The 21,157-nt window shown below is 39.3% G+C and overlaps 1 protein-coding gene across 10 annotated transcripts in view; it reads left to right on the plus strand.

Moving 5' to 3' along the window:
- Positions 1-21,157, plus strand: part of LOC110456976 (myosin-IIIb-like) — a 157,847-nt gene that overhangs the window by 52,300 nt on the left and 84,390 nt on the right. For all 10 annotated transcript variants that reach the window (XM_021508051.1, XM_021508052.1, XM_021508054.1 and 7 more), the window contains 8 exons: positions 5,473-5,618; positions 6,704-6,769; positions 9,090-9,180; positions 10,771-10,932; positions 11,816-11,932; positions 12,709-12,813; positions 13,997-14,080; positions 17,793-17,943. In XM_021508051.1, coding sequence (XP_021363726.1) covers positions 5,473-5,618; positions 6,704-6,769; positions 9,090-9,180; positions 10,771-10,932; positions 11,816-11,932; positions 12,709-12,813; positions 13,997-14,080; positions 17,793-17,943 — 922 coding nt within the window. The remainder of the gene's footprint in view (positions 1-5,472; positions 5,619-6,703; positions 6,770-9,089; positions 9,181-10,770; positions 10,933-11,815; positions 11,933-12,708; positions 12,814-13,996; positions 14,081-17,792; positions 17,944-21,157) is intronic.

The following is a 21,157-nucleotide window of genomic DNA, read 5'->3' on the forward strand; positions in this document are numbered from 1 at the left end:
TGCTCAGGCCCAATTTCTTATTTAGGTGATAAATTAATGAAAAATTACATTTTGTTAACGATCTGTAAGAATTTGGGAGAGTCTTAGGGCTGAATTCCGTTTTTCTATGTTTAAACTTGATTTTTTGACCATGTCGCATGATATTAAGCCAGCGGTAAGAATAAAGCCTTGAGTACCTTATCCATTCTTGAGCACGAGAACGGTTTCATGAATATGCATGGCCTCAGGTATAGTTAGAAACGTTTTTTCACTAAATGGATAAAAAAAGATAACTCGATACTTATGTCTTGTATATACAGTTGTAAAATGTTGCCAATTCTCAAAATTGTTATAAATTGGCTACACATCGCTAGCCTCCCGACTGGGAAATTTTCGTAGTTTCACTTTACACTCATGTGTTGCCGATGCTATCTACATCTATTTCTGCGCATCACTCCCGGTCAGAGCAGAGACGATGGCTGCCGGTGAATGATAAGTTACATTGTTCAACAGAATGTCAGTCGGTATCATGTTAGTTTATTGTAAACATGTGCTCAAATATGTAGCAAGTTTACTGATCACAAGTGTTTTCGAGGTAGCAGTCAGATGCGACATTTCTGACCAAGAAAATCCAATAAATATTTACCTGCATTTTTGACGGTTTTCGAGTACATAGACTTGCTAACCAGATAGTACTTGTAACCGAACCCTAACCGGGTACAAGGCTACCCGTACTCCTAACTGAACCCTAACCGGGTACTCGGCTACCCATTCCAGCCTTACTGTGAAATCTAATTTATCTCGGAGATTCTCGGGGATTGCGTTTGTCATAAGTCTTCAGGACAATTCAGCGTGGCATGCAAGAACTAGGAAGAATTATATGAAAGACGATTGTGTCTGCTAGATTCTCAGTAGATTACATATTACTTAGCTTGACAGCATTTACTCTTATCAAAATTGTACAACATTTACCGTAAGGAGATAAAAACAGTATAACCTGTACATGACTTTAGGGGCAAATACCAAGATCCCGATGTTACATGTTAAAGTGTACTTATTAATATTCAGAAAAGAATAAAATTCGTACAGATAAAACATCAGTGAACCTCATGTTGTTATACTGACCAGCTTAGGGCAAGATTCTGACATGTTTCTTTTGCTCTGTGTGTACACGGAGTCGACCAAATCATTACCGGATTTGATTACATATTCTATTTTAAGGTGAGTGATTACTTAAGTATAAAGCAATGTAATCCTGTAATTATTATTGATTTCTTGTTACAATTAATTAATGTCTAACAATTTCGATGTTGGAATCGATAAAATATGCCTATATCTATTGTGTAAGTTTTATCGTTTACAAACTTCAGGAAAACTGTTTTTGAAAATTAATCGTTGATTTAGCTAATTAGTTAGTTTGAATTTGGTTTTAAAATTACTTATTTATGATCGCCTGTTTTAGTACTTTATATTTTATCACATGATTAATTGTTGTACAAATTTTGATAAGATAATTAAATCTGTGCTACAAAGTTTGAGCCCACACTGGATTTGATTACACACTTACAGATAGTTGTTAGTCTGGACACTTTGGTTTGTGTGTACGGTAGAACCTTGTTAGTCTGGACGCTTTGGTTTGTGTGTACAGTAGAACCTTGTCAGTCTGGACACTTTGGTTTGTGTGTATGGTAGAACCTTGTTTGTCTGGACACTTTGGTTTGTGTGTATGGTAGAACCTTGTTAGTCTGGACACTTCTAGACACTTTGGTTTGTGTGTATGGTAGAACCTCGTTAGTCTGGACACTGTGGTTTGTGTGTACAGTAGAACCTTGTTCGTCTAGACACTTTGGTTTGTGTGTACAGTAGAACTTTGTTATAATTAGTCTGGACACTTTGGTTTGTGTGTAAAGTAGAACCTTGTTAGTCTGGACACTTGTGTTTGTGTGTATGGTAGAACCTTGTTAGTCTGGACACTTCTAGACACTTTGGTTTGTGTGTATGGTAGAACCTCGTTAGTCTGGACACTGTGGTTTGTGTGTACAGTAGAACCTTGTTTGTCTGGACACTTTGGTTTGTGTGTACAGTAGAACCTTGTTTGTCTGGACACTTTGGTTTGTGTGTACAGTAGCACTTTGTTATAATTAGTCTGGACACTTTGGTTTGTGTGTTCAGTAGAACTTTGTTATAATTAGTCTGGACACTTTGGTTTGTGTGTATGGTAGAACCTTGTTAGTCTGGACACTTCTAGACACTTTGGTTTGTGTGTATGGTAGAACCTCGTTAGTCTGGACACTGTGGTTTGTGTGTACAGTAGAACCTTGTTTGTCTGGACACTTTGGTTTGTGTGTACATTAGAACCTTGTTAGTCTGGACACTTTGTTTTGTGTGTACAGTAGAACCTTGTTAGCCTGGCAATTTGGTTTGTGTGTACAGTAGAACCTTGTCAGTCAGGACACTTTGGTTTGTGTGTACAGTAGCACTTTGTTATAATTAGTCTGGACACTTTGGTTTGTGTGTTCAGTAGAACTTTGTTATAATTAGTCTGGACACTTTGGTTTGTGTGTTCAGTAGAACTTTGTTATAATTAGTCTGGACACTTTGGTTTGTGTGTAAAGTAGAACCTTGTTAGTCTGGACACTTTTGTTTCTGTGTATAGTAGAACCTTGTTAGTCTGGACACTTGTGTTTGTGTGTATGGTAGAACCTTGTTAGTCTGGACTCTTTGGTTTGTGTGTATGGTAGAACCTTGTTTGTCTGGACACTTTGGTTTGTGTGTACAGTAGACCCTTGTTAGTCAGGACACTTTGGTTTGTGTGTACTGTGGACCCTTGTTAGTCAGGACACTTTGGTTTGTGTGTACTGTGGAACCCTGTTAGTCAGGACACTTTGGTTTGTGTGTAGTCTGGACACTCTGGTTTGTGTGTACAGTAGAACCTTGTCAGTCAGGACACTTTGGGTTGTGTGTACAGTAGAACCTTGTTAGTGTGGACACTTTGGTTTGTGTGTACAGTAAAACCTTGATAGTCTTGACACTTTGGTTTGTGTGTACAGTAGACCCTTGTTAGTCAGGACACTTTGGTTTGTGTGTAGTCTGGACACTCTGGTTTGTGTGTACAGTAGAACCTTGTCAGTCAGGACACTTTGGGTTGTGTGTACAGTAGAACCTTGTTAGTGGACACTTTGGTTTGTGTGTACAGTAAAACCTTGATAGTCTTGACACTTTGGTTTGTGTGTACGGTAGAACCTTGTTAGTCTGGACACTTTTGTTTCTGTGTATAGTAGAACCTTGTTAGTCTGGACACTTGTGTTTGTGTGTATGGTAGAACCTTGTTAGTCTGGACTCTTTGGTTTGTGTGTATTGTAGATCCTTGTTAGTCTGGACACTTTGGTTTGGGTGTACAGTAGAACCTTGTCAGTCTGGACGATTTGGTTTGTGTGTATGGTAGAACCTTGTTTGTCTGGACACTTTGGTTTGTGTGTACATTAGAACCTTGTTAGTCTGGACACTTTGTTTTGTGTGTACAGTAGAACCTTGTTAGCCTGGCAATTTGGTTTGTGTGTACAGTAGAACCTTGATTACACACTTACAGATAGTTGTTAGTCTGGCCACTTTGGTTTGTGTGTACGGTAGAACTTTGTTATAATTAGTCTGGACACTTTGGTTTGTGTGTTCAGTAGAACTTTGTTATAATTAGTCTGGACACTTTGGTTTGTGTGTATGGTAGAACCTTGTTAGTCTGGACTCTTTGGTTTGTGTGTACAGTAGAACCTTGTCAGTCAGGACACTTTGGGTTGTGTGTACAGTAGAACCTTGTTAGTGTGGACACTTTGGTTTGTGTGTACAGTAGCACTTTGTTATAATTAGTCTGGACACTTTGGTTTGTGTGTTCAGTAGAACTTTGTTATAATTAGTCTGGACACTTTGGTTTGTGTGTTCAGTAGAACTTTGTTATAATTAGTCTGGACACTTTGGTTTGTGTGTAAAGTAGAACCTTGTTAGTCTGGACACTTGTGTTTGTGTGTATGGTAGAACCTTGTTAGTCTGGACACTTCTAGACACTTTGGTTTGTGTGTATGGTAGAACCTCGTTAGTCTGGACACTTTGGTTTGTGTGTACGGTAGAACCTTGTTAGTCAGGACACTTTGGTTTGTGTGTACTGTGGAACCTTGTTAGTCAGGACACTTTGGTTTGTGTGTACAGTAGAACCTTGTTAGTCTGGACACTTTGGTTTGTGTGTACAGTAGAACCTTGTTAGTCTGGACACTTTGGTGTGTGTGTACAGTAGAACCTTGTTAGTCAGGACACTTTGGTTTGTGTGTATGGTCGAACCTCGTTAGTCTGGACACTTTGGTTTGTGTGTATGGTAGAACCTTGTTAGTCTGGACACTTTGGTTTGTTTGTACAGTAGAACCTTGTTAGTCTGGACACTTTGGTGTGTGTGTACAGTAGAACCTTGTTAGTCTGGACACTTTGGTGTGTGTATACAGTAGAACCTTGTTAGTCAGGACACTTTGGTTTGTGTGTACATACGAACTTTTGAATCGTTATAGGTGTCTCAATAAACCTGCATCATCCACAAATGATGTACAGTCACAAGTATTATTTCCTTTGAAATCAGGGTCAAAGTTCAAATAAGTGCGATTTTTTAAGAAAATCGTGTGTGGGCTTTAACTTTTAAACCATTAATTACATCATGAAGAAACTTGTAGTATACCTGCATCACCTAAAGATGATGTGCAATGCACTGTCAGTATGTCACTGTGATCTTGTCTTCAAGGTCAAAGGTCAAATAAATACAATCGTTTCAGTAACGGTTAGTCTGGTCTGTAACTTTTAAACCATTGAAGATATTTTTAATGAATCTTGCAGTATATTTGTATCACCAAGATAGTGAAATGCACTGCCATTAAGTCACTGTCTCAAGGTACCCATGCAAATAAGTGCAAACTTTTCAGCTGTTAACTTTTGAGCTTTTAAGGTTTTGTGACTTTCCATGTCATGACTTTCAAATTGCACTAACTCAAATATGTATTTTATAATTTATTAGTAGGCAATTTCTCTAATACCTAACTGTATATTCAGTTATTTGACGTAGTATTTTAATCTTGCAACGGAAGGGAGAGACTATTGGTTAATAAGGGAAGACATAGGATGTCTTTGTTCACAATAACAAACCTTTAGGTATAATATATAAGTGAGTGAGGATGTCTTTGTTCACAATAACAAACCTTTAGTTATAATATATAAGTGAGTGAGGGTGTCTTTGTTCACAATAACAAACCTTTAGTTATAATATATAAGTGAGTGAGACTAATATGGTATTTCTTTTTACCTGCATTGCAGGTTACAGTGAGTGAGACTAATATGATGTTTACATTTTATCTGCATTACAGGTTATACTAACGTGAGCATTAGATATTTTTATTCATTTTATCTGCATTATAGGTTGCGGTGAGTGAAAATTAAATGGGATTCTTTTTACATGTGTTACAGGTTATAGCCTGTGAACGACAACTGGAGTACAACTATGACCTGCGATGTGATATCTGGTCTTTGGGAATCACAGCCATTGAGCTGGCAGATGGAGAGCCCCCATTGGCTGACCTTCATCCAATGAGAGCACTGTTCAAAATTCCAAGGTTAGTGTTTAAATAGGGGAAAATATTTTGAGAAAATATTAGGAACTTAGTTATCGTTTATCAAGCTGTCCATCTGTTTACACCGTGTTAACATCTGTAGTGCCAATGTCTTATATCAAATCTTTGGTCTGTCGGGGTGTATGATGAAAAGAAAGACTTGTTTATCATTACAAGGGAATGCTGTGTTTTATTGAGCCATGCACTCATAGGAGTTGCGGTACCTTATAATTATAACGATGGCCCTCAGTCCGTCCATCTGTATTTAAATTCTTTCTGTCTGTTTGCCCAAACTTTTGTTTCTGTATACCGATATGTGCAGTAGAAATTTAAAAAGTTTTTCAGGTCAAGGTCACTGTTGCTAAAAATAGAACAGTACAGTCCGGTACATGGCGGGCCCTTGATGAACAGTATACTAGTTTTACCATAGTTAATGCCTTGTCTTATTCCTCTGGCACATTCGAAACTGAAAAGCTACCACTTATAGCACAATGCATCAGAAAGATTCTGCCTATAAAATGATGCACTTTGAAAAAAAAAAAATTATTTTTATATAAACCATGCAGTTTAAATATCAAAATCATTTACAAAGAAGTGATTAAAACAATATCCTATAGAGATCAGTGACAAGTATTTCCTTTTCACCAATATATTGTGGGCAATGCTGATGTTTACAGTACTCTTGTCGATGTGATATAACAAGAAATACATGTAAGGATTTAAAGTCCCTCTAAATTTTTGAAATGCCTCTTTGAAATAGAAGGGACGCGTAGGCCAAATGTTAAGGCATCTGACCGTCTACAACCACTACAAGGGGCAGCTGTCACCAGGTACTGTCAGCAGGTTGAAAGTCTTTCTTCAGGTACTCCGGCTTTCCACCACCACCAAAACCTGGCACGTCCTTAAATGATCATATCTGTAAATAGGACATACATTTTTTTATTTTTTTATTTGAAATAGAAGATATATTTTTTGTTGACATGATAGATTGTTGTTAATTAGATTATATTTGAATATTAACAAAAACTTAGGGATTACAAAACGTAACTTAGGATCTGTCTTACGTATTAATATCTGTCTTGTTTCAGAAATCCAACGCCAACTTTGACCAAGCCTGCCCAGTGGTCAGATGAGTTCAACGACTTCGTTTCACAGTGAGTTGACTACAGTTGCCCTTGTTGATTGATTACCATTTAATGACGGAAGTGTTGGTATAACCTGTGTGTCAATCGGTCAGCTCATTAACACCTTCTGACTTTTTATACGCCCGTCGAATGACGGGACGTATTATGTTATGGGGACGAGCGTGAACGGTGTCAGCTCGATATCTCAAGTACTATACTACAGATTAAATTCAAACTTCATTAGAAGGTTCATTACTATGATAGCTCAGACAAGTTTGATAACCGTAATAATCGGAACGTAATGTACAGAGTTATGGCCCTTTATTCAATTGCCAAAAAGTTTTCAATTGATCAATTCAAACCTCATAGTAAGGTGCATTGCCATGCTAGCTCGGACAAGTTTGATAACCGCAATTATTGGACCATGACTGTTTAGAAAAAGGCCCTCAGCTTCTCAATTTATAATTATGATAGATCTAAGCATAAGCATTCCGTTTTCTGTGGTAATATTTGATATATTTAAGTATCTTTATCATTAGTGCAAATGACATTCCCCGAAACAGCCAAAACATCACTTGAACGTTTGCTTTCTATTACACATTACAAAAAAGGGAAGGAGAAGCATCAAAACGACACAGACTCAAATCCATTTGAATTCAATTTCTTCTGGTAGTGTTTTTGTATGGACTTGCAGTTGAAATGTAAATATACACAGTTGAAATGTGAATATACACAGATGAATTCGCTTTATTGAGGTCAGACTAAGAAGACTAAATTCAGGTGATTTCTCCTCAATATTGGGGAGACTTGCTGAGGGAACCAACGTAAACCCATTTAAGTATCCATGGTGATGAGCTTCTTTTGTAATCGGCTTTACTGATGAAGTAAACTGCAGTCATCACACGCATGGCCTGCCTCGTTATAGATCTGTTTATTCTATTGATCTGTCATTATAGAATGAGGCATTCCTATTGATCTGTCATTATAAAATGAGGCATTCCTATTGATCTGTCATTATAGAATGCGGCATTCCTTTGATATTTCCCAGAATTCTTGGCAGGATTTGCATGTTCAATAATTAGATAACATATAATTAACTCACCTAATGAACTTATGATATGCATCTGTCATCCGACCGTCGTTCGTCAAGAATTTCTTCAAATAACTTCTTCAGAACCTCTTATTGGACTTTCACTGCTGGCGTCATTCTAAGATGTTGGTAAATAGCAACAATATCTGGTTGGAATCATTCTCATGTGGTAGGGATTTAACAGTGTACAGGAGGGACTGAAACCCCACAGGGCTGAGAGGCTGTACCAAAGGGATAATTTGGAGATCCTCGTCAATTTTGTGATGGAATATCAATCATATTAGGAAATGTCCTCAGTTTTAGGATTTAAAATTAACTAATCAAAGGACTGACAGCCTCACCTAAGGGGATGGCCTAAAAAGAGGTTATTACTTGGAAATGGTTGAGATTCCCACCCTTTAACCATATATTCAACCCATACTTGATGACTTAAATTGGTACCGCCGTCAACAGTTTAGATACGACCCATAACCATATATGTAATTGCAGGGCATGAGAAATCTAATACAGAGATGCTACCTGGATTTTTCCAGGGTCTGTCCCACCCCTGGGAGCTTTATCTCTGGTTTTAATGAGAATATGAACCATGATTGTCTATCTATCCAGATGAATTATACAGGTCCTCTGGGCCTCTTGTTCTTGAACAAAATCACAGACAACGGCAGGAAAATTTGTCTTAAAACTAAGAAGAGAGGTTGTAGGTTTGCTGAGAAGGTTTTACTATACATCAAACATTCAGATATCACAAATATGTAATAGCAGATCTGATTAGTTTGGGCCTATTTAGTATTTTGTCATATATTATGATAAGCTACTGCTGGTCTTTATCCAGTGCTAGCTGTATATGTATCTTTCAGTGAAATAAATATAAAAGTTATTATTTCACTGCTTCTAAAAGAAAAACAAAGTCACTTAAAAATTATACTGTGAAATTCATTGTATCTTTAATTTGTAGGAGTTATATTTCCTTTTAGTCAGAATTTTATCCATAACCAGGATTTTTTTTTATTCTCATCAATGTATGAATTTTTGTGTCCATCAAAATCAGAAACACCAATAATTCCTGTCATTGTATAGGTACATAAACCATTTCCTATAAGGTTATTTTCAGAATTCCTTTTTCATGGCATGTAATTGAAATTAAGGTAGCATATGTCCTTAACCCTTTCACCACCATAATAGACTCATCCATATTAATGCGTGGTAGAGTCTACTAAAGTTACATAGGGGTGAAAGGGTTAATTGTGATTTTTGTTACAGGTGCCTTATAAAGGACTTTGAACTGCGACCTCAGGCTAGAGACTTGTTGAATCATCCTTTTATACAGCAAGTTGCAGCTGAAACAAGTGTGGTAAGTTTAACTGCCATAATCTCAGATTATTTTTTTTACGTTTATCGTGATCTGTGTTGCCCACCATTTAAATATCAATATTACTCCTGTGTCTCATATTCAGTAGTAGAGATAAGTTTCATTGTCATTTTTATTGCATCGATTTTTTTTAGAAATTATGATGACTTGTGAGTTATCCCCCCTTATCATTTCAGTTAGTAGGATTTTCATATCAATACTGATGAAAATAGAAAAATTATGATGGCTTGTTGTGGTTATTTCCCCTTATCATTTCAGCAATTAGGATTTTTATCCCCCGCTTTCACCATAAAGGGGGATATTAATTTGGGTGTGTCCTTCTGTCTGTCTATCAGTCTGTCCATCTGTCGATCAGTCAGTCTGTCCATCTGTCGATCAGTCTGTCTGTCTGTCACGCTTCGTTTCCATGCAATAACTGCAACAAATGTTAACCAATTTTTTGCAAAATTGGTAACAGGGTTAAATAGCTTAAGGACTCAGCCAAGTTCGATGACCACTTCAGCGGACTTTATTTGGCGGAGTAATGGCCCCTTGAATAACGAAAAACATCATTAACTGCAGTTTCTGTTCATTTACTCTCGCAAATATTATCCGATTGTCTTCAAACTTAGTAACAGGGTTCAACGCATTAAGGGCTCGGCCAAGTTTGACAACCACTATAATCAGATTCCATTTGGCAGAGTTATGGCCCCTTGATTAACGAAATACGTTATTATCTTCAGTTTCCACTTAATAACTCTAGCAAATATTAGCCTAATTCCTTCAAACTTGATAACAATGTTTGTGTTCTTCTGTCTTTCCACCCATCTCGGACACCCTTTGGTTTTCGTGTGATAATTGCAGTAGATATTGTGCAGATATTTCAACCAAATTCCGTATGCACATCTGACTCATGCTAAGTTTGCCAACCGAAGTGATTTGTGCATATTTACTGATAATTAATGGGGTTAGTTAACTCTGATAGGGTAAACAATTAATTTACACCGTAATACCTACATACTTTCGGTAAAAATGACACCCCAATGATCTATATAGGAGAATGGAGGAAAGCTCTTGATGTCGAAATGTCAACCCCACCTAACTTTCTTGCATCAAAAACAATATTTTCTAGGAAAATGCTCAGTACTGTTAGAAAGTTGGATTTTTTTTCTTTTAAAAACCTACATGCACACAAAATGTATTCTCCTTCCGATGGCATAAACTTTGTTTCCTCCAAAAATACGCCATTTCAGAGTTTCAAAGTTTTTCACAGTCAACACACGCTGACGTCAACCTCATTAATATTCAAAAAAGTGGCAGGATAACTGCGAATAACTTTGAAACTCTGCTTTTGACAACCAGTAGTTCACAAGCCTAACTGCATGGTGAAAAGGGACAGGAACACACCCTGACTTTTTACCCCATATGAATCCGCCTTCATGTGTTAAAATCTACTAAAGCTAGACATTTTTCCAAAGTTAGATATCTGAAAATTTCCTTCAATACAAAATCTTTTAAGGTAGGGATTGCAATTGTATGAAACATTTGCTGATTGGCTGATTTAGTTGTGCGAGTCTTTTCTGTTTGTTTTAGTATCAGAGGAAGCTTCATGACCTGACATCCAGTATGGACCAGACTGTACACCAACCTGATGTCACAGTCAAGAAGGGACGCCCAAAGTCCCATCGGAAGTCCAAACGAGGGGACACAGTGAAATCCACGGAAGATCTGGCCACACTTGAGATCCTTGATGAGGTCGGTGATATAATGTTAGGCTTTAGTTTGTTTCTTGATGTAAAACAAATTGTTTGTTGTATGTGATCTGTTTACAGGGAGTGATTGTTTTATGTTGTCTGTTTACAGGGAGTGATTGTTGTTTGTGATCTGTTTACAGGGAGTGATTGTTGTATGTGATCTGTTTACAGGGAGTTATTGGTGTATGTGATCTGTTTACAGGGAGTGATTGTTATATGTTGTCTGTTTACAGGGAGTGATTGTTGTATGTTGTCTGTTTACAGGGAGTGCTTGTTGTATGTGATCTTTGTACACGGAGTGATTGTTGTCTGTGATCTGTTACAGGGAGTGATTGTTTTATGTAGTTTGTTTACAGGGAGTGATTGTTGTATGTGATCTGTTTACAGGGAGTGATTGTTGTATGTGATCTGTTTACAGGGAGTGATTGTTTTATGTTGTCTGTTTACAGGGAGTGATTGTTGTATGTGATCTGTTTACAGGGAGTGATTGTTATATGTTGTCTGTTTACAGGGAGTGATTATTGTATGTTGTCTGTTTATAGGGAGTGATTGGTGTATGTGATCTGTTTACAGGGAGTGATTGTTATATGTTGTCTGTTTACAGGGAGTGATTGTTGTATGTTGTCTGTTTACAGGGAGTGATTGTTGTATGTGATCTTTTTACACAGAGTGATTGTTGTCTGTGATCTGTTTACAGGGAGTGATTGTTTTATGTAGTTTGTTTACAGGGAGTGATTGTTGTATGTGATCTTTTTACAGGGAGTGATTGTTGTATGTGATCTGTTTACAGTGAGTGATTGTTTTATGTTGTTTGTTTACAGGGAGTGATTGTTGTATGTGATTTGTTTACAGGGAGTGATTGTTTTTATGTTATCTGTTTACAGGGAGTGATTGTATCTCAGTTGCGAAGTCGCTATAAAGATGAGGAAATCTACACCTACATCGGGGACATCCTGTTGGCAGTGAATCCGTTTCAGCCCATAAACATCTACAATGATGAGGTAGTTTTAAGGAAACTGTCTTAAAAAGTCTTCCTAAGCACAAGGGCTGAATGGATTTTGACCAAATCTATTGGGGAGCATTACTGAGTTAAGGGGACTCAACAATGTATCAATTACTGGAGGATGTATCCCCCTTAGGGTAGAGGGCTGAGGCTCAATAAGGGAAACCTACTCCTTTAGTACTGGTGAAGGGATTTTAACCTACATTGGTCAGTTGTAGAAGAAATATAGTCCATTACATTTAGCCAGCTGGGCAGTTATTAAACTGCTGAAGGGTTTATCTGGAACGTCTCATTTCAGGGTTGCAAGTTGGATCCAATTACAGCCAGTGAAAGCTAGGTTTTCTCTTATGATGTTCACTAAATTGTATATTAGCGTATGGGTAACCAGGTACTGTACTTCATCAGTGTTGTATATCATTACTGTTTCCAAATAAGGTCAGAGGATGTAAGACCTGGAACTTGTGTATGTAGGTGATCATCAGCATTGTTTGCAGACTTTCATCCTGAACTGTTCAAAGTTTTTTTCCAGAAATGATTAGACCTGTACATGCAATAATATAATTGGAAATGCTATTTAAGTCAGCTGACCAGTTCCAACTTCTCACGACTAAAACATTCTGTTTAATGTAATGTACTTTGAAGCTTCATTCATAATTTGCAGGGTTTCATAACATAAAATGTTCAACCATTAACGTGTCACTTAAGTCTCCGATTCCTATGTTATATGAAGAGAACTCTTTTGTGTATAGTGATCCATTCCTTTTTTTATTTCAGTATTCCAAAATGTACATGAATGCGGCCAAAGATGCTAATCCTCCCCACATATACGCTGTAGCTGACCAATCGTATCAAATGATGATGCACTACAAAAAGCACCAGGTCAGTTATCTCCCCTGTGATGTTACACTTTCATGGTAAGAACAGAAGAAAGTGTTTTTTTTGAATTGTAACTTTCAGGAAGTTCATATAGCCATTAATCAATGTATACAAATGCACCAGATCAGTTGTCTCCCTTGAGATGGTTACACCAGATCAGTTGTCTTCCTTGAGGTAGATGCACCAGATCAGTTGTCTCCCTTGAGGTGGTTACACCAGATCAGTTGTCACCCTTGAGATGGTTACACCAGATCAATTGTCTTCCTTGAGGTAGATGCACCAGATCAGTTGTCTCCCTTGAGGTAGATGCACCAGATCAGTTGTCTCCCTTGAGGTGGTTACACCAGATCAGTTGTCTTCCTTGAGGTAGATGCACCAGGTTATTTGTCTTTCTTGAGGAATATGCACCAGATTAGTTGTCACCCTTGAGGTGGTTACACCAGATCAGTTGTCTCTCTTGAGGTGGTTACACCAGATCAGTTGTCTCCCTTGAGGTGGTTACACCAGATCAGTTGTCTCCCTTGAGGTAGATGCACCAGGTTATTTGTCTTTCTTGAGGTGGTTACACCAGATCAGTTGTCTCCCTTGAGGTGGTTACATCAGATCAGTTGTCTCCCTTGAGGTAGATGGTGAGAATAGGAATTATTTGGGTATACAATGCTTCGGAAATTGTTTTTTATCACATTTACATTGTCAGTGACGTGGAGAAAGATGCACCAGATCAGTTGTCTCCCTTGAGGTAGATGCACCAGATCAGTTGTCTCCCTTGAGGTGGTTACACCAGATCAGTTGTCTTCCTTGAGGTAGATGCACCAGGTTATTTGTCTTTCTTGAGGAATATGCACCAGATTAGTTGTCACCCTTGAGGTGGTTACACCAGATCAGTTGTCTCTCTTGAGGTGGTTACACCAGATCAGTTGTCTCCCTTGAGGTGGTTACACCAGATCAGTTGTCTCCCTTGAGGTAGATGCACCAGGTTATTTGTCTTTCTTGAGGTGGTTACACCAGATCAGTTGTCTCCCTTGAGGTGGTTACATCAGATCAGTTGTCTCCCTTGAGGTAGATGGTGAGAATAGGAATTATTTGGGTATTCAATGCTTCGGAAATTGTTTTTTATCACATTTACATTGTCAGTGACGTGGAGAAAAGCCATCAGAAACCTTCTAATATGTTTTCTACCTTGCAGTGCATTGTGATCAGTGGAGAATCTGGAGCGGGGAAGACAGAGAGTGCCAACCTCATGGTACAGCAGCTGACCCAGCTTGGCAAGGTCAGTACTCAAACATGGTGTGTTTACAAGGTCAGTACTCAAAACATGGTGTGTTTACAAGGTCAGTACCCAAGCATGGCGTGTTTACAAGGTCACTATACTCAAAACATGGTGTGTTTACAAGGTCAGTACTCAAAACATGGCGTGTTTACAAGGTCACTATACTCAAAACATGGTGTGTTTACAAGGTCAGTACTCAAAACATGGCGTGTTTACAAGATCAGTACTCAAAACATGGCGTGTTTACAAGGTCAGTACTCAAAACATGGTGTGTTTACAATGAACTTCCTGAATGGTAATGGGATGAGGTTTTGCTGTAGTAAGTGACTGAAATCGTTCTCCAGATGGGAGTGTAACAGATGCATGACAGGAAATTCATTTCACTGTGGCTTGGTCTCTTGTGGCAGCATTTTACTGCCGCTCAGGAAAGATTGGTTTTATAAATAGATTTGATGAATGGTTGCTGATTTAAAAAGGAATAGGTAAGCTAAAAAACGAAAAGTGATATTGAAATTCATTTTTACAAAGTTAGCAGCCCTTCATCCCAGCATGCTACTAGCATAATAGGATTTTCCTGAGTGTTCTGGTTATTGTGAAGAAGTCATTTCAACATTTTAATGCATTTGACCCCTGTGACCTTGGAACAAGGCCAGCAATATTCGTTAGCATGCTACTGGAAAAATATCATGTGATCACATGTGCAGGTTTGTCAGTATTCTTTAAGGTTTGTTGTCTGTAATTCAAAGTAAAGATGACAGGTCAATATCTACTTGAAGGTAATCGGCAATATATATTACCACGTTGACATGTTTCGTAACACTAGGTGTGCTGTCATCAGATTCTGGTTCTGGTTCTGATGATGGAACTCCTGTGTTTCGAAACATGTCAACATTGTAATAAATATTGCTGATTACTTTCAAGTAGATGTTTTCCTGTCATCTTTACTTTGAATTTTGATTACAATTTGTGCTGGACTGAATTCTATTAGGAATCCATGAAAGGCTATTGAACCTTTTGAACTTACATGAATGTTGGATCTCATTTGCTTTATATTGGTGCCTGTAGTGATAAGAATTGTTGACTGTGACAGGCTGTAGTTCTGACTATAAGAATTGTTGTCTGTGGCAGGCTGTAGTTCTGACTATAAGAATTGTTGACTGTGTCAGGCTGTAGTTCTGACTATAAGAATTGTTGACTGTGTCAGGCTGTAGTTCTGACTAAAAGAATTGTTGACTGTGGCAGGCTGTAGTTCTGACTATAAGAATTTTTGACTGTGTCAGGCTGTAGTTCTGACTATAAGAATTTTTGACTGTGGCAGGCTGTAGTTCTGACTATAGGAATTGTTGACTGTGTCAGGCTGTAGTTCTGACTATAGTTCTGACTATAAGAATTGTTGACTGTGGCAGGCTGGAGTTCTGACTATAAGAATTGTTGACTGTGTCAGACTGTCGTTCTGACTATAAGAATTGTTGACTGTGGCAGGCCGTAGTTCTGACTATAAGAATTGTTGACTGTGTCGGGCTGTAGTTCTGACTATAAGAATTGTTGACTGTGGCAGGCCGTAGTTCTGACTATAAGAATTGTTGACTGTGTCAGTCTGTAGTTCTGACTATAAGAATTGTTGACTGTGGCAGGCTGTAGGTCTGACTATAAGAATTGTTGACTGTGTCAGACTATAGTTCTGACTATAAGAATTGTTGACTGTGGCAGGCTATAGTTCTGACTATAAGAATTGTTGACTGTGGCAGGCCGTAGTTCTGACTATAAGAATTGTTGACTGTGTCAGTCTGTAGTTCTGACTATAAGAATTGTTGACTGTGTCAGGCTGTCGTTCTGACTATAAGAATTGTTGACTGTGGCAGGCCGTAGTTCTGACTATAAGAATTGTTGACTGTGTCGGGCTGTAGTTCTGACTATAAGAATTGTTGACTGGCAGGCTGTAGTTCTGACTATAAGAATTGTTGCCTGTGTCAGGCTGTAGTTCTGACTATAAGAATTTTTGACTGTGGCAGGCTGTAGTTCTGACTATAGGAATTGTTGACTGTGTCAGGCTGTAGTTCTGACAAAAGAATTGTTGACTGTGGCAGGCCGTAGTTCTGACTATAAGAATTGTTGACTGTGTCGGGCTGTAGTTCTGACTATAAGAATTGTTGACTGTGTCGGGCTGTAGTTCTGACTATAAGAATTGTTGACTGTGGCAGGCTGGAGTTCTGACTATAAGAATTGTTGACTGTGTCAGCCTGTAGTTCTGACTATAAGAATTGTTGACTGGGTCAGGCTGTAGTTCTGACTATAAGAATTGTTGAGTGTGGCAGGCTGTAGTTCTGACTATAAGAATTGTTGAATGTGTCAGGCTGTAGTTCTGACAAAAGAATTGTTGACTGTGGCAGGCCGTAGTTCTGACTATAAGAATTGTTGACTGTGTCGGGCTGTAGTTCTGACTATAAGAATTGTTGACTGTGGCGGGCTGTAGTTCTGACTATAAGAATTGTTTACTGTGGCAGGCTGTAGTTCTGACTATAAGAATTGTTTACTGTGGCAGGCTGTAGTTCTGACTATAAGAATTGTTTACTGTGGCAGGCTGTAGTTCTGACTATAAGAATTGTTTACTGTGGCAGGCTGTAGTTCTGACTATAAGAATTTTTGACTGTGGCAGGCTGTAGTTCTGACTATAGGAATTGTTGACTGTGTCAGGCTGTAGTTCTGACGATAAGAATTGTTGACTGTGTCAGGCTGTAGTTCTGACTATAAGACTTGTTGACTGTGGCAGGCTGTCGTTCTGACTATAAGAATTGTTGACTGTGGCAGGCTGGAGTTCTGACTATAAGAATTGTTGACTGTGTCAGTCTGTAGTTCTGACTATAAGAATTGTTGACTGTGTCAGGCTGGAGTTCTGACTATAAGAATTGTTGACTGTGTCAGCCTGTAGTTCTGACTATAAGAATTGTTGACTGTGGCAGGCTGGAGTTCTGACTATAAGAATTGTTGACTGTGTCAGTCTGTAGTTCTGACTATAAGAATTGTTGACTGTGGCAGGCTATAGTTCTGACTATAAGAATTGTTGACTGTGGCAGGCTATAGTTCTGACTATAAGAATTGTTGACTGTGGCAGGCCGTAGTTCTGACTATAAGAATTGTTGACTGTGTCGGGCTGTAGTTCTGACTATAAGAATTGTTGACTGTGTCAGACTGTAGTTCTGACTATAAGAATTGTTGACTGTGCCAGGCTGTAGTTCTGACTATAAGAATTGTTGACAGGCTGGTAACAGAACCCTTGAGGAGCGAATTCTACAGGTGAACCCTCTAATGGAGGCATTCGGTAACGCCGACTGTGTAAGACTGTAGTTCTGACTATAAGAATTGTTGACTGTGGCGGGCTGTAGTTCTGACTATAAGAATTGTTGACTGTGCCAGGCTGTAGTTCTGACTATAAGAATTGTTGACAGTGGCAGGCTGTAGTTCTGACTATAAGAATTGTTTACTGTGGCAGGCTGTAGTTCTGACTATAAGAATTGTTTACTGTGGCAGGCTGTAGTTCTGACTATAAGAATTTTTGACTGTGTCAGGCTGTAGTTCTGACTATAAGAACTGTTGACTGTGGCAGGCTGTAGTTCTGACTATAAGCATTGTTGACTGTGGCAGGCTGTAGTTCTGACTATAAGAACTGTTGACTGTGTCAGGCTGTAGTTCTGACTATAAGAATTGTTGACAGGCTGGTAACAGAACACTTGAGGAGCGAATTCTACAGGTGAACCCTCTAATGGAGGCATTCGGTAACGCCAAGACGGTCATCAACGACAACTCCAGTCGGTTCGGCAAATACCTGGAGATGTTCTTCACGATTAGTGGCACAGTTATTGGAGGTAAAGAGAGAAATCAGTGATTGTTTTTTAGCTCACCTGGTCCAAAGGACCAAGGTGAGCTTATGCCATACCGTTGCGTCCGTTGTCCGTCCGTCCGTCGTCCGTCGTCCATCCGTCGTCTGTCGTCCATCCGTCAACAATTTCTTTAAACGACTTCTTCTTCTTAACCACTGATTGGAATTTAACTAAATTTGACTGGAAGCATCCCTAGGTGGAGGGGATTTAAAATTGTACAAATGGTGGGGCTGACCCCCCAGGGGGCTGAGGGGCGGGGCAAAAAGGGGGCAATTTGGCTAAACTGCTTTCAGCGACTTCCTCTCTGGAACTAAGTGATGAATATCAACCATATTAGACTGGAAGCATCCCTAGGTTGTGGAGATTCAAAATTGTACAAATGGTTGGGCTGACCCCCCAGGGGGCTGAGGGGTGGGGCCAAAAAGGGTTATTTGGCTATATTGCTTTAAGCGATTTCTTCCCTGGAACTAAGTGATGGATATCAACCATATTAGACTGGAAGCATCCCTAGGTTGTGGAGATTCAAAATTGTACAAATGGTTGGGCTGACCCCCCAGGGGGCTGAGGGGTGGGGCCAAAAAGGGTTATTTGGCTATATTGCTTTAAGCGNTCAATCATATTTAATCAAAAGCATATATGGGATGCAGGGATTCAAAATTGTACAAATGGTGGGGCTGACCCCCAGAGGGCTGAGGGCGGGGCCAAAAGGGGGCAATTTTGCTAGATTGCTATAAACGACTTCTTCTGTAGAACCAGCACTGGATATCGATCATATTTGGTCGGAAGCATTCATATAACCATATAGACAATTGCTGAGTATAAAAAGATGAACGCACATATGCTTCCAGGATGGCCTTGGTGACTGCCCCACCCTAGGAGACTTAACGCCTGGGTCATAACTTTGAAATGGTTAAGATCCCCACCCCAAAACTATATATACAATTGTTGGGCATAAAGAGACAAATGCAGTCATGATATTAGAATTGATCCCAGGGTTTGCCCCACCCTTGCAGACTTAACCCCTGGGTCATAACTTTGAAATGGTTGAGATCCCCACCCCAAAACTATATATACAAATGCTGGGCAAAAAGAGACAAATGCAGTCATGATATTAGAATTGATCCTGGGGTCTGGCCTCAACCATATATAGGGACCTAGTTTCTGAGTCACAGATTGGAAACAGTTTAGATCCCCACCCCATAACCATACATAAAATTGCTGGGCATGAAAAATACAGATATATATGCTACAAGGATTGGCCTTGGGGTCTGGCATATTCCCATGGATCTCATTTGGAGAATATTCTGCCATGATTGCTAAGTTATCCAGGTGAGCGATACAGGCCCTATGGGCCTCTTGTTGTCTAGTTTTATACAGGTGAGCGATACAGGCCCTATGGGCCTCTTGTTGTCTAGTTTTATACAGGTGAGCGATACAGGCCCTATGGGCCTCTTGTTGTCTAGTTTTATACAGGTGAGCGATACAGGCCCTATGGGCCTCTTGTTGTCTAGTTTTATACAGGTGAGCGATACAGGCCCTATGGGCCTCTTGTTGTCTAGTTTTATACAGGTGAGCGATACAGGCCCTATGGGCCTCTTGTTGTCTAGTTTTATACAGGTGAGTGATACAGGCCCTATATTTTCCAATTCATGTAGAAGCAGGCTGCTGTAAAATCAAAGAGGAAAAAATACTGGAAATAAATGAGAATTTTAACACTGAAAACAAATGAAAATTTAAGAATCAGCTGTCCCACTGCATTGTGTTTTTTCTATATACAGTAACCTCCCCTTAACTTCCTTAAGGATCCCTGTCCCACTGCATTGTGTTTTTTCCTATATACAGTAACCTCCCCTTAACTTCTTTAAGGATCCCTGTCCCACTGCATTGTGGTTTTTCCTATATACAGTAACCTCCCCTTAACTTCCTTAAGGATCCCTGTCCCACTGCATTGTGTTTTTTCCTATATACAGTAACCTCCCCTTAACTTCCTTAAGGATCCCTGTCCCACTGCATTGTGTTTTTTCCTATATACAGTAACCTCCCCTTAACTTCCTTAAGGATCCCTGTCCCACTGCATTGTGTTTTTTCCTATATACAGTAACCTCCCCTTAACTTCCTTAAGGATCCCTGTCCCACTGCATTGTGTTTTTTCCTATATACAGTAACCTCCCCTTAACTTCCTTAAGGATCCCTGTCCCACTGCATTGTGTTTTTTCCTATATACAGTAACCTCCCCTTAACTTCCTTAAGGATCCCTGTCCCACTGCATTGTGTTTTTTCCTATATACAGTAACCTCCCCTTAACTTCCTTAAGGATCCCTGTCCCACTGCATTGTGTTTTTTCCTATATACAGTAACCTCCCCTTAACTTCCTTAAGGATCCCTGTCCCACTGCATTGTGTTTTTTCCTATATACAGTAACCTCCCCTTAACTTCCTTAAGGATCCCTGTCCCACTGCATTGTGTTTTTTCCTATATACAGTAACCTCCCCTTAACTTCCTTAAGGATCCCTGTCCCACTGCATTGTGTTTTTTCCTATATACAGTAACCTCGCCTTAACTTCCTTAAGGATCCCTGTCCCACTGCATTGTGGTTTTTCCTATATACAGTAACCTCCCCTTAACTTCCTTAAGGATCCCTGTCCCACTGCATTGTTTTTCTCTATATACAGTAACCTCGCCTTAACTTCCTTAAGGATCCCTGTCCCACTGCATTGTGGTTTTTCCTATATACAGTAACCTCCCCTTAACTTCCTTAAGGATCCCTGTCCCACTGCATTGTTTTTCTCTATATACAGTAACCTCGCCTTAACTTCCTTAAGGATCCCTGTCCCACTGCATTGTGTTTTTTCCTATATACAGTAACCTCCCCTTAACTTCTTTAAGGATCCCTATCCCACTGCATTGTGCTTTTTCCTTTATTGGTACCTCCCCTTAACTTCTGTTTTGATATAACTGTAGCACAGTTGGGCCAGAACACCTCCACTGATCAGACACCTCAATCGGTTAGAGCCATTCTGAAGTCTCGGGTTTGATTCCCAGTCTGGCTCAGCTAAATGTTTTACACTCATAACACTGTTGTCAATTATATTTCATTTATTTCTTCTTTACTGTCCCGTGAAGTACGGTTTTCTTTTCAGAAATGATTTAACAAAGCTGTAGTCCTGCCAACCCCCCCCCCCCCCCCCCCCCCCCCCCC

This window comes from Mizuhopecten yessoensis, unplaced genomic scaffold (assembly GCF_002113885.1).
Source record: "Mizuhopecten yessoensis strain PY_sf001 unplaced genomic scaffold, ASM211388v2 scaffold8989, whole genome shotgun sequence".
NCBI classification, from domain to species: domain Eukaryota; kingdom Metazoa; phylum Mollusca; class Bivalvia; order Pectinida; family Pectinidae; genus Mizuhopecten; species Mizuhopecten yessoensis.